This window comes from Erithacus rubecula (genome assembly GCF_903797595.1).
Source record: "Erithacus rubecula genome assembly, chromosome: 14".
Classification (NCBI taxonomy): Eukaryota; Metazoa; Chordata; class Aves; order Passeriformes; family Muscicapidae; genus Erithacus; species Erithacus rubecula.
The window spans coordinates 18283946-18307624 of NC_136666.1; the positions used below are offsets into that span (position 1 = coordinate 18283946).

A 23679-nucleotide genomic window follows, 5' to 3' on the forward strand; every position below is an offset into this window, starting at 1 on the left:
GGGAAGGTTGAAATCTATTTTTTTGAGCTTTTATTTATAGGATTTCATACCCAGAGTGGGGATGAAGCTGCCCCCAACAAGTCCCCAATATCCCTAAATGTCCCCAGATGTTCCTAAATGTCCCCAAATGTTTTTATCCCGAGTTTCACTGGGAGTTTTCCTCCTTCCACTGCTGAGCTGACTCGAATTTTCAGACCCCAAACACCCCTGGAGCTGCTCAGCCCTGCTGCTCTTTTGGGATTTTGGGGAATTCTGAGGGATCCTCGTGTTTGAGTGAGAACAGAAGCTGCTGGTGCAGAAATCCCTGGAATTCACCCCATTCCTGATGGATTTTGGGACCAATTTTGGGGAATTTCCCATTTTGTGAGAGCAGAAGGTGCTGATGCAGAGATCCAGAGAGTTCACCCATTTCTGGTGGAATTTGGGACCAATTTTGGGGAATTTCCCATTTTGTGAGAGCAGAAGGTGCTGATGCAGAGATCCAGACAGTTCACCCATTTCTGATGGATTTTGGGACCAATTTTGGGGAATTTCCCTCTCCAACCCCATCCCTGTACTCAGCACTGAGAGCTGATCACAACGACAACTCCCTATCAATTAATTAATCAATTAATTAATCAATTTAATCCCCCCCCCTCCCCAACCAAACACAACCATCACACACCTCCCATCGCTCAGCAATTTATTCCAAATACACGAATCTACATTAGAAAAACTAAATTTCTTTCTTTTTTTTTTTTTTGGTTTTTTTCTTGTCCCCCCCCCTTCCCCAAAAATATCAAAACTCAGAGGCTGCCCTTGCTGGGGTGCAGGTTGTTCATGTGCAGGGTGTAGAAGGCCCAGGGCTCTGGGATGTAAATCACCCCAGGGTATTTTTTCCTCAGGATTTGGTCATTCCAGAGCCAGCCCACCCAGAGGGCGATGAGGAGGAGGGTGATGATGAAGGAGTAGAAGAGGAAGAGCCCGTTGCTGTCCAGCACCAGCCCCTTGCGCCTCTGGTGCATCACCAGAGCCATCATGGCAAAGAAGGTGAAGATGAAGAGGATGAAGATCTGCCCCTCGGTCACCAGGTACCTGCAAGGGAATTCCTGTCAGCCTGGAGGGCAGGGAGAGTGTTCCCAGCCTTGGGATCAGTGCTGATCCCAGAAATGCATTCCCAGCCTTGGGATCAGTGCTGATCCCAGAAATGCATTCCCAGCCTTGGGATCAGTGCTGATCCCAGAAATGCATTCCCAGCCTTGGGATCAGTGCTGATCCCAGAAATGCATTCCCAGCTTTGGGATCAGCTTTTCTGGGATCACTGGGGATCCTGGTCCCAGTTTTTCTGGGATCAGTGGTGATCTTGCATTCCCAAGGAGAGTATTTTTAGTTTTTCTGGGATCAGTGGTGATCCCAGGAATGTATTCCCAGCTTTGGGATCAGTGCTGATCCTGGGAGTGCAGGGAGGGTGTTCCCAGCTCTTTTGGGACCAGTGCTGATCCCAGGAATGCATTCCCACCTTTTGGGATCACTGGGGATGCTTGGAGTGCAGGGAGAGCATTCCCACCTCTTCTGGGATCAGTGCTGATCCTGGTCCCAGTTTTCCTGGAATCACTGGTGATCCTGGTCCCAGTTTTTCTGGGATCAGTGGTGATCTTGCATTCCCAAGGAGAGTATTTTTAGTTTTTCTGGGATCACTGGTGATCTTGGGAATGCATTCCCACCTTTTGGGATCACTGGTGATCCTGGGAGTGCAGGGAAAGCATTCCCAGTTTTTCTGGCATCAGTGCTGATCCTAGGAATGAATTCCCAGCTTTGGGATCAGTGCTGATCCTGGTCCCAGCTTTTCTGGGATCATTGGTCATCTTGCATTTTCAAGGAGAGAATTCCCAGTTTTTCTGGGATCAGTGGTGATTGCAGGGAGAGCAGAGAGAGCATTCCCACTTTTGGGATCAGTGGTGATCCCAGCAATGTAAGGAGAACATTCCCAGCTTTTCTGGGGTCACTGGTAATCCTGGCCCCAGGTTTGGGCTCAGTGGTGATCCCAGGAATGCAGGGAGAGCATGGAATTCTCCTGGGTGTCCCTGGAATTCTCCTGGGTGTCCCTGGAATTCTCCTGGGTGTCTCTGGAGCTGTCCCAGCTCCCAGAGTTTCCAGAGGCTGCAAATTTCCACGAGGTTTAACTGGATTTTCCAGCCCCGCAGAGCAGCTGGGAGAGCCTGGGGAATGGAGCAGCTCTTCCTGTGGAATTCCTGTGGAATTCCTGTGGAATTCCCTGCTGCCCCAGAGGCTCAGAAGACACTCACCAGTAGTAGAGGCTGCTGGGCCCCACCAGGAGCAGGGCAGCCAGGGGCATCCTGCTCTGCTCCAGCACGGGCGTGAAGCAGCCGGTGAAATAAATGAACAGGATCAGGAAAAACGGGATGTACCTGCCAAAAAACACAACAATTCCCAGAGCTGGAATCAGCCTGGGAGGGAGGAAACTCCCCCAGATCCATCCCAGACATGGAGATGCTCCTGTGGGTTCAGCTGGGGGTGCAGCAGCTTTGGAATTCCCAGCTCAGAAATTCCTGCATCTCTGGGATTCCCTGCTCTGAGATTCCTGGAATTCCCTGCTCTGAGACTCCTGGAATTCCCTGCTCTGAGATTCCTGGAATTCTGGAATTCCTGGCTCAAAAAATTCCTAAAGCTCTGGAATTCCCAGCTCAGAGATCCCTGCAGTTCTGGAATTCCCTGCTCTGAGATTCCTGGAGTTCTGGAATTCCTGGCTCAGAAATTCCTAAAGCTCTGGAACTCCCTGCTCTGAGAAATTCCTGCATCTCTGGAATTTCCTGCTCTCAGATTCCTGGAATTCCCTGCTCAGAAATTCCTGCATCTCTGGAATTCCCTGCTCTGAGAAATTCCTGCAGCTCTGGAATTCCCTGCTCTGAGATTCCTGTACCTCTGGAATTCCTTGATTGGAGATTCCAGCAGCTCTGGAACTCCTGGCTAAGAAACTCCTAAAGCTCTGGAATTCCTTGATTGGAGATTCCTGGAATTCCCTGCTCAGAGATTCTTGGAATTCCCTGCTCTGAGATTCCTGGAATTCTGGAATTCCTGGCCCAAAAAATTCCTAAAGCTCTGGAATTCCCAGCTCAGAGATCCCTGCAGTTCTGGAATTCCCTGCTCTCAGATTCCCGTACCTCTGGAATTCCTTGATTGGAGATTCCAGCAGCTCTGGAACTCCTGGCTCAGAAACTCCTAAAGCTCTGGAATTCCTTGATTGGAGATTCCTGGAATTCCCTGCTCAGAGATTCCTGGAGTTCTGGAATTCCCTGCCCTGAGATTCCTGGAATTCCCTGCTCAGAGATTCCTGCACCTCTGGAATTCCAGGAGGAACCTTCTGGAAGGACAAGTTGTTCCTCTGGCTCTCCAACCAACAGCCCAGAGCAGAGGAGCTTTCCCAGCCACTGCCAGACCCACCCTGGCCAGCTGAGCATTCTCCCCTCCCAGCTCTGCCTCAGCACTTGTTTTCCCCCCCCTTTAAGCTCTGCCCAGCCCCCTGTGCCACCCCACAACCTCTGGGATCACTCACCACATGGAATGCCCCAAATACTCATCATAGTAGTAGAGCAGCTCGAAGGAATCGATCTGTGATCAGAACAGAAACACCCAAGCTAGCACAAAGCACAGCATCATCCCCAAATCCCAGGTTTTGGAGGCAGCTCAGGATCTTACCAGGGTTTCTGGCTGGAGGTTCCTGATGATGGGGTTCTCCCTGACTGACAGGTGGTGCTGGTACCCACTGAAGATCAGCCGGTGGTTCACTGAGTCTCCCACCAGGTGGATGCTGGCTCCCATCACAAAGGTGATGATGCTGACGTAGACCATGGACCTGGGCAGGGTTTTGGGGGACCTCTCGATGAGCTGCAGGCACAGGGAGGAGTGGGGAGTGATGCTTTCACTTTTACCTTTTGTATTTTTCAGGTTTTGGGTTGTGTTGGGATGTAATTCTGAATTTCTTAATTATCGTGTTCTACTCACAGAAAGTTTTTCTGACTCAAAAAAAAAAGGGCACTGCTGCAGCTTCAGCCCCAAAAAATGCAAACAGCAGTGAATGGAGGAGAGAATGGGGGAGGGTGGGACTGCAGAGCCTGGAGCTGGGATTGGAATCCCAATTGAATTGAATCCCAATGTGGGAATGGACCAAAACTTGTAAAAGTGGGAAAACTCATGACCTGGGGTCCATCCTGGGTTTATCCTGGGTTTATCCTGGGTCCATCCTGGGTTTATCCTGGGTCCATCCTGGGTTTATCCTGGGTCCATCCTGGGTTTATACTGGGTTTATACTGAGTTCATTTTTAATCTGTCTTGGTTCCAACTTGGCTCCATCCGGAGTCCATTCCAGGTCCATCTTGTGTCCCTCTTGAACCTATCCTGGGTCCATTTTGGATCAATTTTGAGTCCATCCTGGGTCTATCTTGGGCCATCTTGGATTGATCTTGGGTCCAATCTTGAATCCATCTTGGATCCACCTTGAATCCATCCTGAATCCATCTTGGATCCACCTTGAATCCATCCTGGATCCATCTTGTGTCCATCTTTTGTCCATCCTGGTTCCATCTTTGGCCAGGCTCTTGCCCTGCCCAAGGTGAATCCTTTAACAAATCTTTATTCCTTTCACTCTGTCCAGCCTCTCCAGGGATCAGGAGGAGGAGCAGGGACACAGCAGCTCCTGCCCTTGCTGGATTTTGGAGCACTCAGAAATTTTACCAAAAATCAGCAAATCTCCTTGAGGAGGGAGGACAGGCTGTGGTTTTGCTGCCTCTGGAGAGGTTTGGAAGGTTGGATGTGCCCTCCAGTGGCTGCAGAGCCTCCAGCACAGAGCTCCTCACGTTTCCCTCCCTGCCTGGACACCTCAGCACTCTCCAAGTGAATATTTTGGGGTTCTTTTCTCTTTTTCCCAGCAGAATGGGAATCATCTCCCTCTGATCCCCACAGCTAGGAGGAGTTGAGTGCCACAAAACAACTCAGGACAACTTTTTTGGGCTCTGCTTTCAGTGCTGGGCTCTCCCTGCACCTGAGGCTGCCTCAGGGCTTGGGACAATAGGAGCAGGAAATCTGGGAAGCTGCAGAATTTTTTTTAAATTTTTTTTTTTTAATTTTTTTTGGTGCTTCCTTGCAAAGCAGGGAAGATCTCCCAAACCAGATCCCAGCTCCAGGAGTTTTCCAGCTTTGGCTCAGGATTGTCCCAGCTCTGGGATCAACCAGCCCCCCCCCTCCCTCTCCCTAAATCAGCTTTGCAGCCCTCCCCAAGCAGGGAAAAGCTCCTTATTTGTGTTTAATTTGGAGGCTTAACTTCCCCTTTCCCTGGGACTGCAGCACGAACGTCACGAGAGGACAAGGAGAGCACAAGGTCCTGGAGGGAGGGACAAAGGAAAAGCATCTGGAATTTTTCTGTGGATGAACCCTCAGTGCTGAGCCCCCCCAAGATGCAGAAATCACCTGGGAAGGGTCAGATTCCTCACCCTGAATATTCCCTTTTTGTCCCCAGAGTTGAAATCCTCCCAGAATATTGACAGAGAATCATTTCCATCTCAGGCCACAACTCAACTCCCAGCTCATGGAGGTTAAAATAGATTTATAATTGTTTTCTTAATAGGAACAGGTTCCTAATGATCTGACAGAATTTCACCTCATGAATGGTTTATGGGATCTGATCCAGAGGTTGGCAGCTGGAGCCAGATAAATTCCAGCTCCAGCCACAGTTCCAAGGTCAAAGAGCAAGTGGAATTAAGCTCTGAACAATTCAGAAAATCCACTCTGCTTCCAGCTGTCCTTTAAGCCAAGGATGGATGTTGTCCTAAAAATATCATTTGGGAAAAGGGCTCTGACTCCTCCTAGAGCCAGAATTCCAGGGGGAAGCAGGAAATTGAGGTAGCATCACAAATCCTATTAACTCTTCCTTATGGGAGGAATTTGGGAATAACCAACACATTAAAAACCTCTGAAACTTTACAAAACCAGGAATGGGAAAACCCCTGAATATTGCCAGGTTTACCTTGAGCAGCAGGAAGGGGGTGATGACGTTGTAAGCCATGTGGAAATAATCTCCAGCACTGGGTTTGTTTAGGGGAAACCATTCCAGAGGGAGGATGATCTGAGGAGAGAGGGAAGAGCAGTGATTATGGGAGAGGGAAAATGTTGGGATTGCTTGGGAATGTTCAGGGGGTTGGTTTTCTTGGAGCAAACATCCCAAAAATGACCCTGTGGAAGTTTTTCCTCTTGGCCCTGCCTGGTGCTGGCAAGTTGTGGGGTCAAGGAAGGCATTTGGGATCCTGCATCTTCCTGAACCTTCTGCCAGCTTCCAGCTCTAAAAAAACTCCATTTCAATGGAATTGCCATTTCTGGAAACAGCAGCCTCAGGTAACACAGGCATGGAATGGGGAAGAGCAGGAGGAACATCCCAAATCCCTTTCTGGTGTGAAAATAAAGGTGTGGGAGAAACAACAGGGAGCAGCTTCCTCAGGAGACACCAGAGCAGGTCCCAGCTCCTGGAGGACACCCCTGTGGGGCAGGGGACAGCCCTGGGGACCCCCTGGCCCTGTCCCCTCACTCACCATGGCGATGGGGCGCCCGAAATCCAGCACCCAGTTCTGCAGGGTGAAGTAGAACCACAGGTCCAGGTGGAACGGGGAGGTCTTGAAGGTGTCCTCAGCCTTCACTGAGCCGTGCCTGGAGGGGACAGAGGGACACAGAGCCATGCAGCAGCCCTGGGGGGAGGCAGAGATGTTATCCCACACCAAAGCTGGCTTTTCCTGGGATAACAGAGCTGAGGAGCAGCCAGCAAAGGAGAGCACGACGCTGTCACCATCCCTGACCCGTCCCGGTGGGGAGGCTCCTCCTGGTCTCTTCAGCAAGGTGAAAAGTGCTGAATTAAGTGCAACTATTTTTAACTTTTGCATGATGAAGCAAAACCCCAGGAGGTTCGTGCTGGTGGAATTCACACTGGGGTGCTCAGGGTGCAGCATCACCTGCAGCTCCTGCTGCCAACACCCTCTGCCCCCGCAGAGCATCCGCCCGGGAAATGCCCCTCCAGCACCTCTGGAGCTTCACCCCTGCAGGAAAAGCGGATCCATCCCTCTCCTCTCCCTGAGCCCACGGTACAAAGTCCGTGAAGTGTCCCTGCCCACGGACACAGAGGATTTTTAAGGTTCCTTCCACCCCAAACCGCTCTGGGATGATTCAGTGGAGCCCGAGAGCTGGAGGGGGAGGATGGGGCACCCAGGATGATCTGGGAATGCTGCGGTTCCCGGGAAGAGTCTGTCCAACCCTGATCGGCTGGGATAACCCGGGTACGCCGGGAGAAAACTGAGCGGGGCAACTTTGGGGACCCCAACCCTCGGGGTATCCCGGAGCTTGACCCTGGGGATGTCCCGGACCGCGATCCTCGGGATATCCTGGACTCTGACCCTAATGATCCCTGGACCCCGATCCTCGGGATGCCGCGGACCCCGCACCATCCGGGGGAGGCACCGGGAAGGAGCCGGGAAGCGCAGAGCAGGGGGATGGATGGGGTGAGGATCCCAAGGAATGAGGGGCGGCTTTTCCCATCCCCGACTCCCCAGCCCCGGCCGCGCTCACCTGCCCGGGTAGAGCGGCCCGGCGGGCGGCGGCGAGCCCGGGGCCGGGAACGGCCGGCGCCGCGCCGAGCCCTGCATCAGCCCGGCCCCGCTCCCGGAGCCGCTCCCGGAGCCGCTGCCCGTCCCGGTGCCGCTGCCGGTTTCGCTCCCGGCCCGGCCCGGCCCGCGGAGCAGCGGCGGCTGCGCGGGGGCGGCACCGGGACCGCCCCGCTGGGGCGGGGGCAGCGCGGGCTCCGCTCCGGCCCCGCTGCGCTCCCGGGCCCGTTCCGCTCCCGGTCCGGCCCTCCGCCCCGTTCCCGGTTCAGCTCCGGTCCCTGCTCCCGGCTCCGCTCCGGCCCCGTTCCGCTCCCGGTCCGGCCCTCCGCCCCGTTCCCGGTTCAGCTCCGGTCCCTGCTCCCGGCTCCGCTCCGGCCCCGTTCCGCTCCCGGTCCGGCCCTCCGCCCCGTTCCCGGTTCAGCTCCGGTCCCTGCTCCCGGCTCCGCTCCGGCCCCGCTGCGCTCCCGGGCTCGTTCCGCTCCCGGTCCGGCCCTCCGCCCCGTTCCCGGTTCAGCTCCGGTCCCTGCTCCCGGCTCCGCTCCGGCCCCGCTGCGCTCCCGGGCTCGTTCCGCTCCCGGTCCGGCCCTCCGCCCCGTTCCCGGTTCAGCTCCGGTCCCTGCTCCCGGCTCCGCTCCCGGCCCCGTTCCGCTCCCGGTCCGGCCCTCCGCACCCTTTAGCTCCGGTCTCAGCTCCCGGTTTAGCTCGGTTCCCCGTTCCCCGTTCCCCGTCCCCTCTCCCCGCTCCGTTCCCCGTTCCCCGCTCCATTTCCCGTTTCCCGTTCCCCGTTCCATTCTCCGTTCCCCGTTCCCCGCTCCGTTCCCCGTCCCCGTTCCCCGCTCCGTTTCCCGTTTCCCGTTCCCCGTTCCATTCTCCGTTCCCCGTTCCCCGCTCCGTTCCCCGTCCCCGTTCCCCTCTCCGTTTCCCGTTCCCCGCGCCATCTCTGTTCCCTCAACACTTGAAAAAATATCCCTGAAAAGTGGAGATCATGGAGATAATGAAGTCACTTAATCCAACCAGGACCCTGCTGTCACCCTGTGCCCGACATGGGGACATGGCTCTGCCCAGGGCTGGCCATGGCCTGCCTGGTGTCCCCTGGTGTCCCCTGGTGTCCCCTGGTGTCCCCTGGGCTCTCCAGGCTCCTGCTGCTGCTCCATGAATAATGCACATCCCGCAGGGAGCGGCGGCTCCGGTGGCAGAACTCTGAATTCATAATTAATTAATTAATTAATAATTAATGGGGCTGAGACTGGATCCCCCAGAGCACAGTGGTGTGGCAGATGGGGCCTGGGGTGGTGTCACCTTACTGCTGGTGGCTCGTGTCACCAGGGGTGTGACAAGGGTGGTGACAATGTCCCCAAAACCAGGGGTGAAGGTCCTGCCTGAGCTGGGGTGGGTGAGGCATGGCTGAGGTGATGGGAGCTGCTGGTTCTGGCTTAAAAGAACCCAAATTGAGCCAAATCCAGCCCAGCTGAACCGAGCTGAGGTTGGTCCAGACTAACCCAACCCATCCCAACTAAACCCAGCCCAGCCAGCTCAGCCTGACCCAGTCCAGCTGAACTCAGCCCAGCCCAATCCAACAAATTCCAACCCAACCCAGTCCAGTTCAACCCAATCCAACCCAGTTCAACCCAACCCAGTTCAACCAACCCAACCCAACCCAGTTCAACCCAACCCAACCTAACCCAGTTCAACCAACCCAATCCAACCCAGTTCAACCAACCCAATCCAACCCAGTTCAACCAACCCAACCCAACCCAGTTCAACCCAACCCAACCCAGTTAACCAACCCAATCCAACCCAGTCTAACCAACCCAACCCAGTTCAACCAACCCAACCCAGTTCAATCCAACCCAATCCAACCCAGTCCAACCAACCCAACCCAACACAGTCCAGTCTAACCAACCCAACCCAGTTCAACCCAACCCAGTTCAACCAACCCAACCCAACCCAGTCTAACCAACCCAACCCAACCCAGTTCAACCCAACCCAACCCAGTCTAACCAACCCAACCCAACCCAGTCCAACCAACCCAACCCAACTCAGTTCAACCCAACCCAACCCAACCCAGTCTAACCAACCTGACCCAATCCAGCCCAGTTCAACCCAACCCAATCCAACCCAGTCTAACCAACCCAGTTCAACCCAGTCTAACCAACCCAACCCAGTTCAACCAATCCAACCCAGTCCAGTCCAACCAACCCACCCCAGTTCAACCCAGTCCAGTCCAACCAACCCAACCCAGTTCAACCCAACCCAATCAGAGATCTTTTCCAACCTCAGTGATTGTGCAGTGGAAATGTGTCACCTGAGCTGGTGACACGTGTGACCTGCCAGGTATTACTGCATTTTATTGCTTGGGGATGTCAGGAAAATTAATGCACAAACACCAGAGGTTTATGTCCAAAAGAGAGACAGAGATGTGCTGTAACTTTATTTGAATAAAGGGCTAAAAGCTGAGGTGGGGACAGTGCAGCCCAGCAGTTTCTGTGCTTTGGGGACACTCCTGTGTCCTGGCAGTGCTGCTGATGCCTTAAGTTTTAGCTTTCATATTTTCCAGATTCTGACTGCATTGGTATGCAACTCTGAACTTATTATTAAATATTAGCAAGTTTTCCTTACAGTTTAGTCAGACAAAACAATCATTTTCCTGCCCTAGAATCAAGGACACGCTGCAGCTTCAGCCCTAAAAAAGTGCAAAAAGCGAATGGAGGAGAGAATCTGGGAGGGTGGGAGTGCAGAACCTGGAATTGGACAATGAATTCCAACATGGAAATGAACCAAAACTGATAAAAGAGGGAAACTCATGAGCTGGGGTCCATCCTGGGTGGAACTACAGCCAGGCTCTTGTACTACCCAAGCTTTACCCTGTGAAGACCTGTTAATAAATCCCTGTTTTATTCCCTTAACTGTGTCCAGGTTTTCTTCTGGGCAGTCTTTCAAGCCTCCATCTCTTTTCCAGCCTTGTTTTTTGGGGATTGTGGAATGGCTGAGCTCGGCCTGCAGGATCCAGGGGATTTTTGGGATGTTTAGTTCCCAAATAGCTGAGCTCAGCCTGCACTATCTGAGGTGTTTATATCCCGGAATAACCCGGTTCTGCCCGCACTCTCTGAGGGTGTTTATATCCCGGAATAACCCGGTTCTGCCTGCACTATCTGAGGTGTTTATATCCCGGAATAACCCGGTTCTGCCTGCACTATCTGAGGTGTTTATATCCCGGAATAACCCGGTTCTGCCTGCCTTATCTGAAGTGTTTATATCCCGGAATAACCCGGTTCTGCCTGCACTATCTGAGGGTGTTTATATCCCGGAATAACCCGGTTCTGCCCGCACTCTCTGAGGGTGTTTATATCCCGGAATAACCCGGTTCTGCCCGCACTCTTTGGGTTGTTTATACCCCGGAATAACCCGGTTCTGCCCGCACTATCTGAGGGTGTTTACATCCCGGAATAACCCGGTTCTGCCCGCACTCTTTGGGTTGTTTATATCCCGGAATAACCCGGTTCTGCCTGCACTCTTTGGGTTGTTTATATCCCGGAATAACCCGGTTCTGCCCGCACTCTTTGGGTTGTTTATATCCCGGAATAACCCGGTTCTGCCCGCACTCTCTGGGTTGTTTCTATCCCGGAATAACCCGGTTCTGCCCGCACTCTTTGGGTTGTTATATCCCGGAATAACCCGGTTCTGCCCGCACTATCTGAGGTGTTTATATCCCGGAATAACCCGGTTCTGCCCGCACTCTCTGGGTTGTTTATATCCCGGAATAACCCGGTTCTGCCCGCACTATCTGAGGTGTTTATATCCCGGAATAACCCGGTTCTGCCCGCACTCTCTGGGTTGTTTCTATCCCGGAATAACCCGGTTCTGCCCGCACTATCTGAGGTGTTTATACCCCGGAATAACCCGGAACGGCCCGGCTCGGGCGCTGTTCCCCGCCGGCCCCGGCGCGGCTCGGGCGGTTCCGGGGCGGGGCTGGCGGTGCCGGCCGGGCCCGCGCTGCGGGCGGGGGGAGCCGCGCCTTGGCTGCCGTGCGGCGGCCGCGCTCCCGCCGGCACCGGAGCCGTGTGGGGGCGGCGAGCCCCGGGGCGGCCGCATGTTGGCTCCAGGACGGAGCGGGCCGGGGCAGAGGCGGGCCGGCCCGAGCGGGGCCGTTGCGGGCGGCGGGGCGGCGCGGAGGCGGCCATGGAGGGGCTGGCGGGGTACGTGTACAAGGCGGCCAGCGAGGGCCGAGTGCTCACCTTGGCCGCGCTGCTGCTGAACCGCTCCGAGAGCGACATCAAATACCTGCTGGGCTACGTGAGCCAGCACGGCGGGCAGCGCTCCACGCCGCTCATCATCGCCGCCCGCAACGGGCACGCCAAGGTGGTGCGGCTGCTGCTGGAGCATTACCGAGTCCACACGCAGCAAACCGGCACCGTCCGCTTCGACGGGTACGTGCCCGGCAGCGCCCTTCTGCGCAAAAAAACGGCCTGGAAAAAAGCAAAATGTGTGGTGGAATTTAGGTTGGTTTGTACAGGCAGAGAGGTGGAAGGTCACCGCCCGCTCCGCGCTACACCAGGGTTGGGTTGTGGTCAGGGTGGTTTTGCTTGCGGTGGTCAGTAATTGTTGTGGAAGGTAAGCGGGGGTGGGCAAAGAAAATTCCCAATTTTCTGGGACGGCTCTTGGTCGTGTAACTGGGCTTGGGAGACCAGGAGAATTTGGAGTTCTGGTCTTTAGCAGAGTTTGGGATTGATCACGCAAAGGCAGGAAATCTGATTCTGCAAAAAAACCTTTCAGACCCTTTTTTTCTTTTACAAACTGGTTCACACAATATTGTTAGCAGGGGGATTTAAACAGAGTGGGTTTAATCATCTATTTCCCTTTATCTAGGTCCATGTTCTTTTCTTATTTTAAGCATTCTGGTCTATACAAACTCCAAAACTTCTATAATTAACACAAATAATTTCTCGATTATCACAACCTGCTGGTCCTTGTGGGGCCCTTGCTGCTCTGGGTTCTGTGACCTCATGGTGTTGGTGGGTTCTTTTAGCTCAGAATGTTCCCTGACCTGGTGGTCCTTGTGCTCCCAGCTCAGATTATTCCCTATTTTGGTAGTTTTTGTGGGCACTTCCAGCTCTGTGTTCTGTCACTTGATGGCCCTTGTGGGTCCCATCCAACCCAGATTATTCTGTGATTTTATGGCCCTTGTGGGTCCCTTCCAGCCCAGATTATTCTGTGATTTTATGGCTCTTGTGGGTCCCTTCCAGCCCAGATTATTCTGTGATTTTCTGGCTCCTGTGGGTCCCATCCAACCCAGATTATTCTGTGATTTTATGGCTCCTGTGGGTCCCTTCCAGCCCAGATTATTCTGTGATTTTCTGGCTCCTGTGGGTCCCTTCAAGACCAGATTATTCTGTGATTTTCTGGCTCCTGTGGGTCCCTTCCAGCCCAGATTATTCTGTGATTTTATGGCCTTTGTGGGTCCCTTCCAGCCCAGATTATTCTGTGATTTTATGGCTCCTGTGGGTCCCTTCCAAGGCTGTTCTGTGATCTGTGATCACTTCCCTGCCCTCTGTGGGCCTCAGCAGAGCTTCCAGGAGGATCTGTTCTCTGTTTTTCCCATTTTAGCAGTGCCCAGGGCCTTCCTTTCTGCTGTTTTTAGAAATAAATTCATGACATCCCCACCTGAACATCCCATGGGTGTTGGAGGCCACAACTTGATGATTTTCTGCTAAAAATTCCTGTATGCTTGGAGATCCCACCTGATGCTTTATGAGCCAAAAAAAAAAAAAAAAAGCCTTTTCCATTTGGGAATTCCCCATGTGAAGCTGTGGACAGGATAATATTCCCATCCCAGAACTTCTTTTGTGCCAGAGTGGCCTCTCTGGGACATTTTTCCTGCTGGAGGTGGCAGTGCCATCAGGAAGGATTCTCACACTGTTCAGTTTTCACTTCCCTGCATGGTTTGATTTTTATTCCTTCCTTTTCCCTTCCAGCTGAGTTTTTTGGGTTTTATTTTTGGCTTTTTTTTTTGTTTGTTTGTTTGGTTGTTTGGTTTTGTTGCTTGTTGGTTTTTTTGTTGTTTTTTTTTCTTTTTTCTCCAATCAGAAATGGAGAATGAGAGGCAGCACATGCTGGATTTTTGCCTGGCTGGGGATGTGTTTTCCAGAGGTTGTGCCTGGCACAGATTGAAGGAGGAGTTGTCTGAGGCACAATGGATGCAGAGAGAGGAGCAGAGCCCCACGTGATCCTGGAACCTCAAAACACCAGCAAACCATTAAAAATTGTGTTCATAAAATATCCCCCCCCTCCCCTCCTGCTTTGCTGCAGAAATATTTTAATGGGATTATTTACAAAATCAGGAACTTCTCACTGGGAATTCTCTCTGAGATCTTAAAGATCCTCTGGAGGTGTTGGATTTGCAAACAGTTGCTGTGGAGGTACAAGGGCTTCACCAAATGATTAAAAATCACTGTGAGAGTGAAATTTAAGCTGATCTTAGGATATTTAAATTTTGGGGAATGTGGCTGTTTGGCAATATTTGTCCTTCCTGTGTGTTTAGGATGTGTGAATTCTACCTGTTCCTTCATTTAAACCCTTCAAAAATCAGGGAATGGGAAAGAAATCCTTTCTTTTGTGTGGTTAAGGGAATGAAAACAGCTTAAAAAGAAGGATCATTTCCCTGTTATCTGCAGGATCACCACGTGACACAGATCTGTGGAACAGCCCAGCTCAGAACTTCTGCTTTTTCAGATTTTATGTTCTTCCTGAGGTTCCATTTGTGTCACCAGGGCTGGTTCAGGGAATGGCATCTCAAACAGGGAAGCTGTGGCAGATCTGCAGCTCAGGGGAAATGAGCAGGGATTTTGAAGCCAGTTTTGCTGCTGGTGTCTAAATCTTGGGGTTTTTTTTTTGTGTCATTTGAAAGTTTTTCTTGGTGTTTAATGTGTCACTTCACGGCAGCAGAGGGATAATTTTAGAACTGTTCCTCCCAGTCCTTTCTAAACTGAGGATGGGGTTGGTGAGTGGGATCCTCAAATTGGCCAAACCCCTTTGGTGGCTTTGAAGCTCCAACTTGCGCTGTGCTCTGTCAGCCATGAATCCCTCAAAATCCACGGCTGGTCTGGCCGCGACATCCCCGTGGGTGGCTGGGTGCGGGATTCTTCCAGCCCATCATCCTAACCCCGTGTCCCTGCCGCCCGCAGCTTCGTCATCGACGGCGCCACGGCGCTGTGGTGCGCGGCCGGCGCCGGCCACTTTGAGGTGGTGAAGCTGCTGGTGAGCCACGGCGCCAACGTCAACCACACCACGGTGACCAACTCGACGCCGCTGCGGGCCGCCTGCTTCGACGGGCGGCTGGACATCGTCAAGTACCTGGTGGAGAACAACGCCAACATCAGCATCGCCAACAAGTACGACAACACCTGCCTGATGATCGCCGCCTACAAGGGCCACACGGACGTGGTGAGGTACCTGCTGGAGCAGCGCGCCGACCCCAACGCCAAGGCGCACTGCGGGGCCACCGCCCTGCACTTCGCGGCAGAGGCCGGGCACCTGGAGATCGTCAGGGAGCTGGTCAAGTGGAAGGCGGCCATGATGGTCAACGGGCACGGCATGACGCCGCTCAAAGTGGCGGCCGAGAGCTGCAAGGCCGATGTGGTGGAGCTGCTGCTGGCTCACGCTGACTGCGATAGGAGGAGCAGGATCGAAGCGCTGGAGCTGCTGGGGGCCTCCTTTGCCAACGACAGGGAGAACTATGATATTTTGAAGACTTATCACTATTTATATTTAGCCATGCTGGAGAGGTACCGCGACAGCGAGAACGTCATCGAGAAGGAGGTGCTTCCCCAGATCGAGGCGTACGGGAACAGGTCGGAGTGCAGGACCCCTCAGGAATTAGAGTCCATCAGGCAGGACAGAGATGCCCTTCACATGGAGGGCCTCATAGTGCGGGAGAGAATCCTGGGCTCGGACAATATCGACGTCTCCCACCCCATCATTTACCGGGGCGCCGTCTACGCCGACAACATGGAGTTCGAGCAGTGCATCAAGCTGTGGCTCCACGCCCTGCACCTGAGGCAGAAGGGCAACAGGAACACCCACAAGGACCTGCTGAGGTTCGCCCAGGTCTTCTCGCAGATGATCCACCTGAACGAGCCCGTGAAGGCCAAGGACATCGAGAGCGTCCTGCGCTGCAGCGTGCTGGAGATCGAGCAGGGCATGGCGCGCATCAAAACCACGCCGGACGCCGACGTGCACACGGCCGTGGACAACTACGAGTGCAACATCTTCACCTTCCTCTACCTGGTGTGCATCTCCACCAAGACGCAGTGCAGCGAGGAGGAGCAGTCCCGCATCAACAAGCAGATCTACAACCTGATCCAGCTGGACCCGCGCACGCGCGACGGCTGCAGCCTGCTGCACCACGCCGTCAACTCGGGCACGCCCGTCGACGACTTCCACACCAACGACGTCTGCAGCTTCCCCAACGCCCTGGTGGCCAAGCTGCTGCTGGACTGCGGCGCCGACGTCAACGCCGTGGACAACGAGGGCAACAGCCCCCTGCACATCATCGTGCAGTACCACCGGCCCATCAGCGACTTCTTGACGTTGCACTCCATCATCATCAACCTGGTGGAGGCCGGCGCCCACACGGACATGACCAACAAGCAGAAGAAGACCCCTCTGGATAAAAGTACCACCGGGGTGTCCGAAATCCTCCTTAAAACTCAAATGAAGCTGAGTCTCAAGTGCCTGGCTGCCCGCGCCGTGCGGATCTACAACATCAGCTACCAAAACCAGATCCCCAGAACTCTGGAGGAGTTTGTCCAGTTCCACTAGGCCGTGTCCAACCTTTTGTGGTGGTGCTATCCCGGGACAACACCAGACAGCGAAATACACCCGTGTCCATGAAGTTGTTTTTCTCCATTCCTTTGGTTTTGGGTTCCTCTGGATTCCGTCTGCGGCCCCAGTTCTCGGGTGGAGATGGTGGAGGGCGGGGGCAGGAAATGCCACATTGTCCTGTAGTCGAATCTGACGTTTGAGATTTTGATCCTTTTCTCTTTTTTTTTTTTTTTTTTTTTTTTTTGTTTTGATTAAAAGAATCCCTTCGTTAGCTCTTGGTTTTCTAAACACCACGAAAAGAATCCCCCAGGTAACTCCCGTCGAACGTTTCGTGTCCGACACGATTCGCAAAATTGGAATTTCAAACTCCTCCCAGTGAGGAGGGAAAAGAAAAAAAAATTGGGAATTCTGTGGCAGTTGGGTCAAAAGGGGAGTGTCCACCCCCAGAGCAGTGCTTTGCTCTCGTGCCCCACCGTGCTTTTATGCCTTTCAGCTCGTGCTGAAGATGTTGGTAACGTTCCAAAAGTTTTTACATCAAAATTCCCTTTTGGGCAGCTCAACAGCTACAGACATGAGGGATGTTAGGAAATGCAGGTGGAAAATTCACCTCTGAGAGGTGAGGGGGGTTGAATTCCATCATTGACACTGCTCCAGTAAGTATTGGATACCCTATGGACAAAAAAACCCCTTCCAAAATAACCAGAATCATGGTTTCTTTTTCCCTAGCGCCGTCGCTCCTATCCCAACATCACGCACGGATCCCTAGAAACTGGGTAGGGAAATTTGTGTTTGTGTGTGTCCCAACATTTCAAACTCCTTTTAACTTGGTTTTTTTTTTCGTTTTGACGCTCAACACGCACCTTTGTTTTTATTTTTTTTTTATTTTTGACTCAAAGTCTGTCCAGCTGCACTCTTGGATTCCAGATGCTGTATCTTCCTCACGGAGCTGTCTGCCGCCAAAGAGAGTCTTCCTTGAGCCTGGCTTTTCCAAGAAGAGTTGGAGTCTGTGCCTCCCTGAGTGGGACTCGAGGATTTTTCATGGTTTTTACTCCTTTCAGTAAGGACAAAAAAAAAAAAAAAATCTCTTGGTAAAACTGATTTTTACAAATAAAAAAAAAAAAATTTTTTTTTCTCCTCTCGTCGCTGACGAGCGAGTGATTGTACGGGAACGTTGAGAACTTTTGGGGAGAAGTGGAAGATGCTCCCAAAGGAAAATGTCACTTGTTGGGGACAAGGCTCCTGAACCCCTCTGTTCCTTCCCCACGCAGCTTTTTAACCGTCAGGATGAACGAATGTTCTCTGGGGTTTTTGTTCTTTTGGTTTTGCTTTTTTTTTTAAAAGGAATAAAAACAATCCAGGTAGAACTTTCAGGCGAGATTTGGGGCACACGTTTCTATTTGTATGACAAAGAAATAAACATTGAATGTGGAATTACCTTGGAATTCCTGGTTTTTCTGGGTTTTTTGGTTTTGTTTTTTTTGGGGTTTTTTTGGTTTTTTTTTTTTTTTGTCCAGGGTTTGTGTCTTTTGAGGGAAAAAAACGTGAGGATCTGGTTTAGGTTCTCCAGAGAAGCTGTGGCTGCCACATCCCTGGAATTGTCCAAGGCCAGCTTGGAGCAGACTGGGATAGTGGAAAATGTCATTTATTTTAACTCAATAATTAATAATCCATGGGCAGCAATGCAGGTTTTTCTGTCTAATTACAAAATATTACTCAAAGTCATGAAGAAGGTGAAGAAGAAAGACAAAAATCTCTGCCCTAAAACTTCCATCTTGCTTTTTATATACTAATATAAATTTTATATATTAATATATAAATATATAAATACATATATTACATATTATATATATAATATAAATAGATAATATATATTTATATTATAGATCTATATTTATATATAGTATATAAATATATATTGGATATTTTATAGATAAATATGTATAATATATATTTTATATCTGTGATATATATATTCTTATATTACACATAATATGTATTATATGATTTTGCAATATATAAAAATTAAACAATAATATATAGAAATAAAAATTACAAAAGTATATTAATATAGAATATATTAATGTATTAATATGCATATAAAATATATTAATGCATCAATATATTAGAACAAATATATGATTATATAATACATGCCAATGTACTTATATAAATCTACATATAAATATAAATACATTTTAATTTGATTGATAGGAAACTTATAAAATTTATATTTATATGTAGATTATATATAGAAATAAAAATATAAAATATTTTTATTTATGTATATCTATTCACATTTTTTATACACATACACACACACACACATATATATATATAAAATTTATATATATACACATCTATATTATATATGTACACACACACATATATATATAAAAATTAAAAAAAAAAAAAAAAAAGTAAATGTAAATACATATATAGTGGGTGTGTAGATATATGTATAACCATGGATATAAAACCACAAATATATATATAAAATACCAGTGTGTGTGCATATGTATTTTATAGAAAAATAAATATATTGACATAAATATTATTATATAAATATAAAGATAAATATATAAAATACCCATCTCTACATAGGTATAAGTAATATATATATATTATATATATATAATATAAATAAGATATATAATATAGATCACAAATCTATATTATTACATATAAACACACACTATAACATATCTATAATGCAAAAAATATAGGATTTAAGTACAAAAATATCTGGATATATTTATATATTGCCTTTTATATATATAAATATATATATTTATTATATATAGAAATGTATCTATTTATATATAATCAGATATTGATGGTGGTACTTATAGTTTATTTATATTTATTGTTTTATTTAAAGTTTTCATTTTTATTTTTATGAAAAAATGCTGAAGGAATCTCAGGATTTGGGCTCTCCAGGGGATCCCTGAGCTCCCAATCCATCCAAAAACTGGGAAATGCAGAATTCCCTGGAAAATGGGATTTGGGATTTTTGAAAATCCCATTTTATACCAAGTTTGGGTCTCCCAACTTGACTGCTCATCCCTCCCAAACAGGGATAACTGATAAGAAATAACAGCAGAATTAGTTTTATTTTTACTTTTATTTTTATTTTTATTTTTATTTTTATTTTTTTATTTTTACTTTTATTTTTATTTTTAATTTTATTATTATTATTATTATTATTATTATTTTACTTTAATTTTTTTTTTAATTTTATTTTTATTTTTACTTTTATTTTTATGTTTATTTTTATTTTTATGTTTATTTTTATTTTTATTTTTATGTTTATTTTAATTTTAATTTTAATTTTATTTTTATTTTTACTTTTATTTTTATTTTTATTTTTATTTTTATTTTTATTTTTATATTATTCTATCCTGATAATTCCAGGATCCATCCACCCCCCCAGAGGGATGGAATCAACCCCCCTCATACCCACAAAAAAAAGGCAACACACACCAGGAATTTTTAAAATATTGTATTTTTAATTCCTTAAAAAATACCAGGAATATTTCCCCAACCTCCTCCCACATCCAGAAAAATCCACTTCCCTTTTCTCCATAAAATTAATATTAGCATAAATAATTCTGCTATGCCAAGGGCACATTCCTGCCCCTAAAATTCCATGATTTCCATGGCACCAGCTATGTACAGGTATGATACAGGTGGGCTCCCCAAACTGCTCTGCTGCCACAAAACTCATCAAACTGCTTTTTAAATCCATTTTTTTAAAATTTAAAAAAATTATTTAAAAAATAAAAAAAAAAATTTAAATTTTTAAAAATCCTTTCTGATTTTTTTATTCTTTTTTTTTGTGTGTGTGTATGTAAAGGATATTTGATTTTTTTTTTTCCTTTTCCCCCCTCCTTCCTATTTTTTTTTTTTAATTTATTATTTTTTTTAAGAAGAATTATGTACAGCTGGAGATTTGCCATTTAAGGTGCTTGAAATCACAAGAATTTCATTCAGTGCATTCAGACTAATTAACGCCTCCACTTAATTACTCCTCTTAACGAAGGCAGTTTGAGAGCCAAGGCCAGCAGAGCCCTGGATTTGCCACAGCTCCACCACAGCAAGGAGCAATCCATGTTTTATTATTTTTAAATTTGGAATATTATTATTATTATTATTATTATAATTTTAAGGAGTTTTCCAGCCCCACATCAGGGACCCCTCAGGTCGGTGTCCCCTCGTCCCCACTTGGGGAAATCCCAGTGGGAAGCACCTCCAAGGAGAATTTTTGGGAATTTTTGGTTGGTTTCAGGGTTTTTTTTTTTTATGAAATCCCACCTGGAAGCTCGTTCAAGGAGAATTCTTGGGAATTTTTGGTTGGTTTCAGGGTTTTTTTTTATGAAATCCCACCTGGAAGCTCGTTCAAGGAGAATTTTTGGGAATTTTTGGTTGGTTTCAGGGTTTTTTTTATGAAATCCCACCTGGAAGCTCGTCCAAGGAGAATTTTTGGGAATTTTTGGTTGGTTTCAGGGGTTTTTTTTTATGAAATCCCACCTGGAAGCTTGTCCAAGGAGAATTTTTGGGAATTTTTGGTTGGTTTCAGGGTTTTTTTTTTATGAAATCCCACCTGGAAGCTCATCCAAGAGAATTTTTTGGGAATTTTTGGTTGGTTTCAGGGGTTTTTTTTAATGAAATCCCACCTGGAAGCTCGTTCAAGGAGATTTTTTTGGGAATTTTTTGGTTGATCTGATGTGTTGTAGTTAAATTTCCAGTTGGTTGGAAGAGATTTTTATTGAATCTCAATTGAAAATTCCTTTGAAGAAATTTTTGGGAATTTTTGGTTGGTTTCAGGGGTTTTTTTTTATGAAATCCCACCTGGAAGCTCATCCAAGCAGAATTTTTGGGAATTTTTGGTTGGTTTCAGGGGTTTTTTTTAATGAAATCCCACCTGGAAGCTCGTCCAAGGAGAATTTTTGGGAATTTTTGGTTGGTTTCAGGGTTTTTTTTTATGAAATCCCACCTGGAAGCTCGTCCAAGGAGAATTTTTGGGAATTTTTGGTTGGTTTCAGGGTTTTTTTTTTATGAAATCCCACCTGGAAGCTCGTTCAAGGAGATTTTTTTGGGAATTTTTTGGTTGATCTGATGTGTTGTAGTTAAATTTCCAGTTGGTTGGAAGAGATTTTTATTGAATCTCAATTGAAAATTCCTTTGAAGAAATTTTTGGGAATTTTTGGTTGGTTTCAGGGTTTTTTTTTTATGAAATCCCAGTGGGAAGCACCTCCAAGGAGAATTTTTGGGAATTTTTGGTTGGTTTCAGGGTTTTTTTTTTATGAAATCCCACCTGGAAGCTCATTCAAGGAGATTTTTTTGGGAATTTTTTGGTTGATCTGATATGTTGTAGTTAAATTTCCAGTTGGTTGGAAGAGATTTTTATTGAATCTCAATTGAAAATTCCTTTGAAAAAATTTTTGGGAATTTTTGGTTGGTTTGACGTGTTTTTAACGGAATTTCCAGTTGGTTGCAGGAAATTTTTATTGAATCCCAATTGAAAATTCCTTTGAGGAGATTTTTGGGAATTTTTGTTTGATTTTACTTTTTTTTTTTTAATGGAATCCCAATTAGAACCTTCTCCAAGGAGACTTTTTTTGGGAATTTTCTGTAGGTTTGAGGATTTTTTTATGAAATCCCGTTTGGAAGCTCGTCCAAGGAGAGTTTTTGGGAATTTTCACTTGGTTTTACATTTTTTTATGAAATCCCAGTAAGAAGCTTCTCCAAGGAGATTTTTTGTGAATTTTTGGTTGGTTTCAGGGCATTTTTTATGAAATCCCACGTGGAAGCTCGTCCAAGGAGATTTTTTGGGGAAATTTTTGGTTGGTTTGAGGTGTTTTTAATGGAATTTTTAATTGGTTTGACGTTCTTTTTATGGAATCCCAGTAGGAAGCTTCTCCAGGGAGATTTTTCAGGAATTTTTGCTTGAGGTGTTTTTTTTTTTATGAAATTCCAGTCAGAAGCTCCTCTGAGTGGATTTTTTTTGGGGAACTTTTGGTTGGTTTGAGGTGCTTTTTATGGAATCCCAGTTGGAACCTCCTCCGAGGAGACTTTTTTGGGGGATTCTCAGTTGGTTTGAGGGTTTTTTTAAAATGGCTTTTATGTCCCACAAGGGCTGTTCTCTCATCCTGCTGCAAAGACAAGCTCAGCCCCCAAATCCCTCGGGATCCCAGGAATTTCCAGGGCTCCTGGCCCCAGCAGAGTCACTCCATCCCTTGGGAATTCTGCTCCTGCTCCGCCGCTCGCCGGCGCCTCCCCCTCTTGAAGAACCCGAGCTGTGGGGAGAGAAAAACAAAAAAAATCCCACTGGAATTCCGGATTTTAATGGGATATCAGCTGGAAGTTGGTCCTGGGTGTGATTGATATGGAAAAGGAGGTTTTGAGGATTCATTTTGGGGTGCTGGACGTGGATCCAGAGGGAATGGGAATCTCCAAAAATCCCCCAAAAAGTTCAGCTCACCTTCCAGAGCGCCAGGACGAGCAGGGCCAGGAGCAGGAGGCCTCCAAAGGTGCTCCCAAGGATGATCCAGATGGGAATCTGTGATTCCTCAGGCTTGGAGATCTCAAACGTGACCTGGAGGAGAGAAAACGCAGCGGGTTGGGGCGGGAAAAGCGGATTGTGGGAATTCCGCGCCAAGGATTCGGCTGGAATGCGGAGATTCCTCCAGACCTGGGTGCCTCCATCCACGGGGGTTTTCCCAGTGGGATGAGGGCAGGGTGTGGCAGAATTCCAGAGCTGTGGGTCCCCCGTTGCAGGGCTCACCTGGCGGGTGGGATCCTCCTCCCGGAACACGAAGGGGCTGCGGAAGCGGCGCTGGAGCGCGGCGATCGCGGTGAGCCGCAGGGCCCTGAACCTCAGCTGCACCCAGAGGGACAGGGTGAGAAGAGGGGCCCCAATTCCCAGCGGGATCCATCCCGTTGTCCCATTATCCCACGGGTCCTACCCCATGGATCCCGTCCTGTCCCATGGTTCCCATCCCATTCCATCCCATCATTTCATTCCATTGTGCCATCCCATCACATCCTATTATTCTATTCCATTATCCTATAATTACATTCTGTTATCCCATCCCATCCCATCCCATCCCATAATTTCATTCCATTATTCCATCCCATCCCATCCCATCCCATCCCATCCCATCCCATCCCATCCCATCCCATCCCATCCCATCCCATCCCATCATTCTATTCCATTATACCA

The 23679-nt window shown here is 48.3% G+C and overlaps 3 protein-coding genes across 4 annotated transcripts in view; 1 reads left to right on the forward strand and 2 right to left on the reverse strand.

Annotated features, from left to right (window-relative positions):
• Positions 1–760: 760 nt before the first annotated feature.
• On the reverse strand, positions 761–7788 carry CLN6 (CLN6 transmembrane ER protein). Its single transcript, XM_079318243.1, has 7 exons — positions 7603–7788; positions 6579–6693; positions 6020–6118; positions 3697–3885; positions 3554–3609; positions 2286–2408; positions 761–1074 (listed from the first exon to the last, which is right to left on the reverse strand). The coding sequence occupies exons 1-7, from the start codon at positions 7677–7679 to the stop codon at positions 786–788; spliced, it is 948 nt and encodes a 315-aa protein (XP_079174369.1). The 5' UTR covers positions 7680–7788; the 3' UTR covers positions 761–785.
• A 3808-nt stretch (positions 7789–11596) lies between these two features.
• Positions 11597–17899, forward strand: FEM1B (fem-1 homolog B). The gene is made up of 2 exons (XM_079318040.1): positions 11597–12064; positions 14819–17899. Exons 1-2 carry the CDS (start codon positions 11817–11819, stop codon positions 16452–16454), a joined length of 1884 nt encoding a protein of 627 aa, XP_079174166.1. The 5' UTR covers positions 11597–11816; the 3' UTR covers positions 16455–17899.
• A 4034-nt stretch (positions 17900–21933) lies between these two features.
• The window catches only part of ITGA11 (integrin subunit alpha 11), a 39906-nt gene continuing 38160 nt past the window's right edge, over positions 21934–23679 (reverse strand). Inside the window, exons 28-31 of one of the 2 annotated variants that reach the window (XR_013775900.1) lie at positions 23242–23337; positions 22939–23052; positions 22471–22753; positions 21934–22086 (exon numbers count right to left, since the gene is read on the reverse strand). Coding sequence is in view for 1 of the 2 variants with exons in the window: in XM_079318275.1 (XP_079174401.1) it covers positions 22682–22753; positions 22939–23052; positions 23242–23337 (282 nt within the window). In the remaining variant the exon portion in view is untranslated. Of the gene's footprint in view, positions 22087–22403; positions 22754–22938; positions 23053–23241; positions 23338–23679 lie in introns of those variants that run through there. The other variant, XM_079318275.1, reaches the window with a different exon arrangement.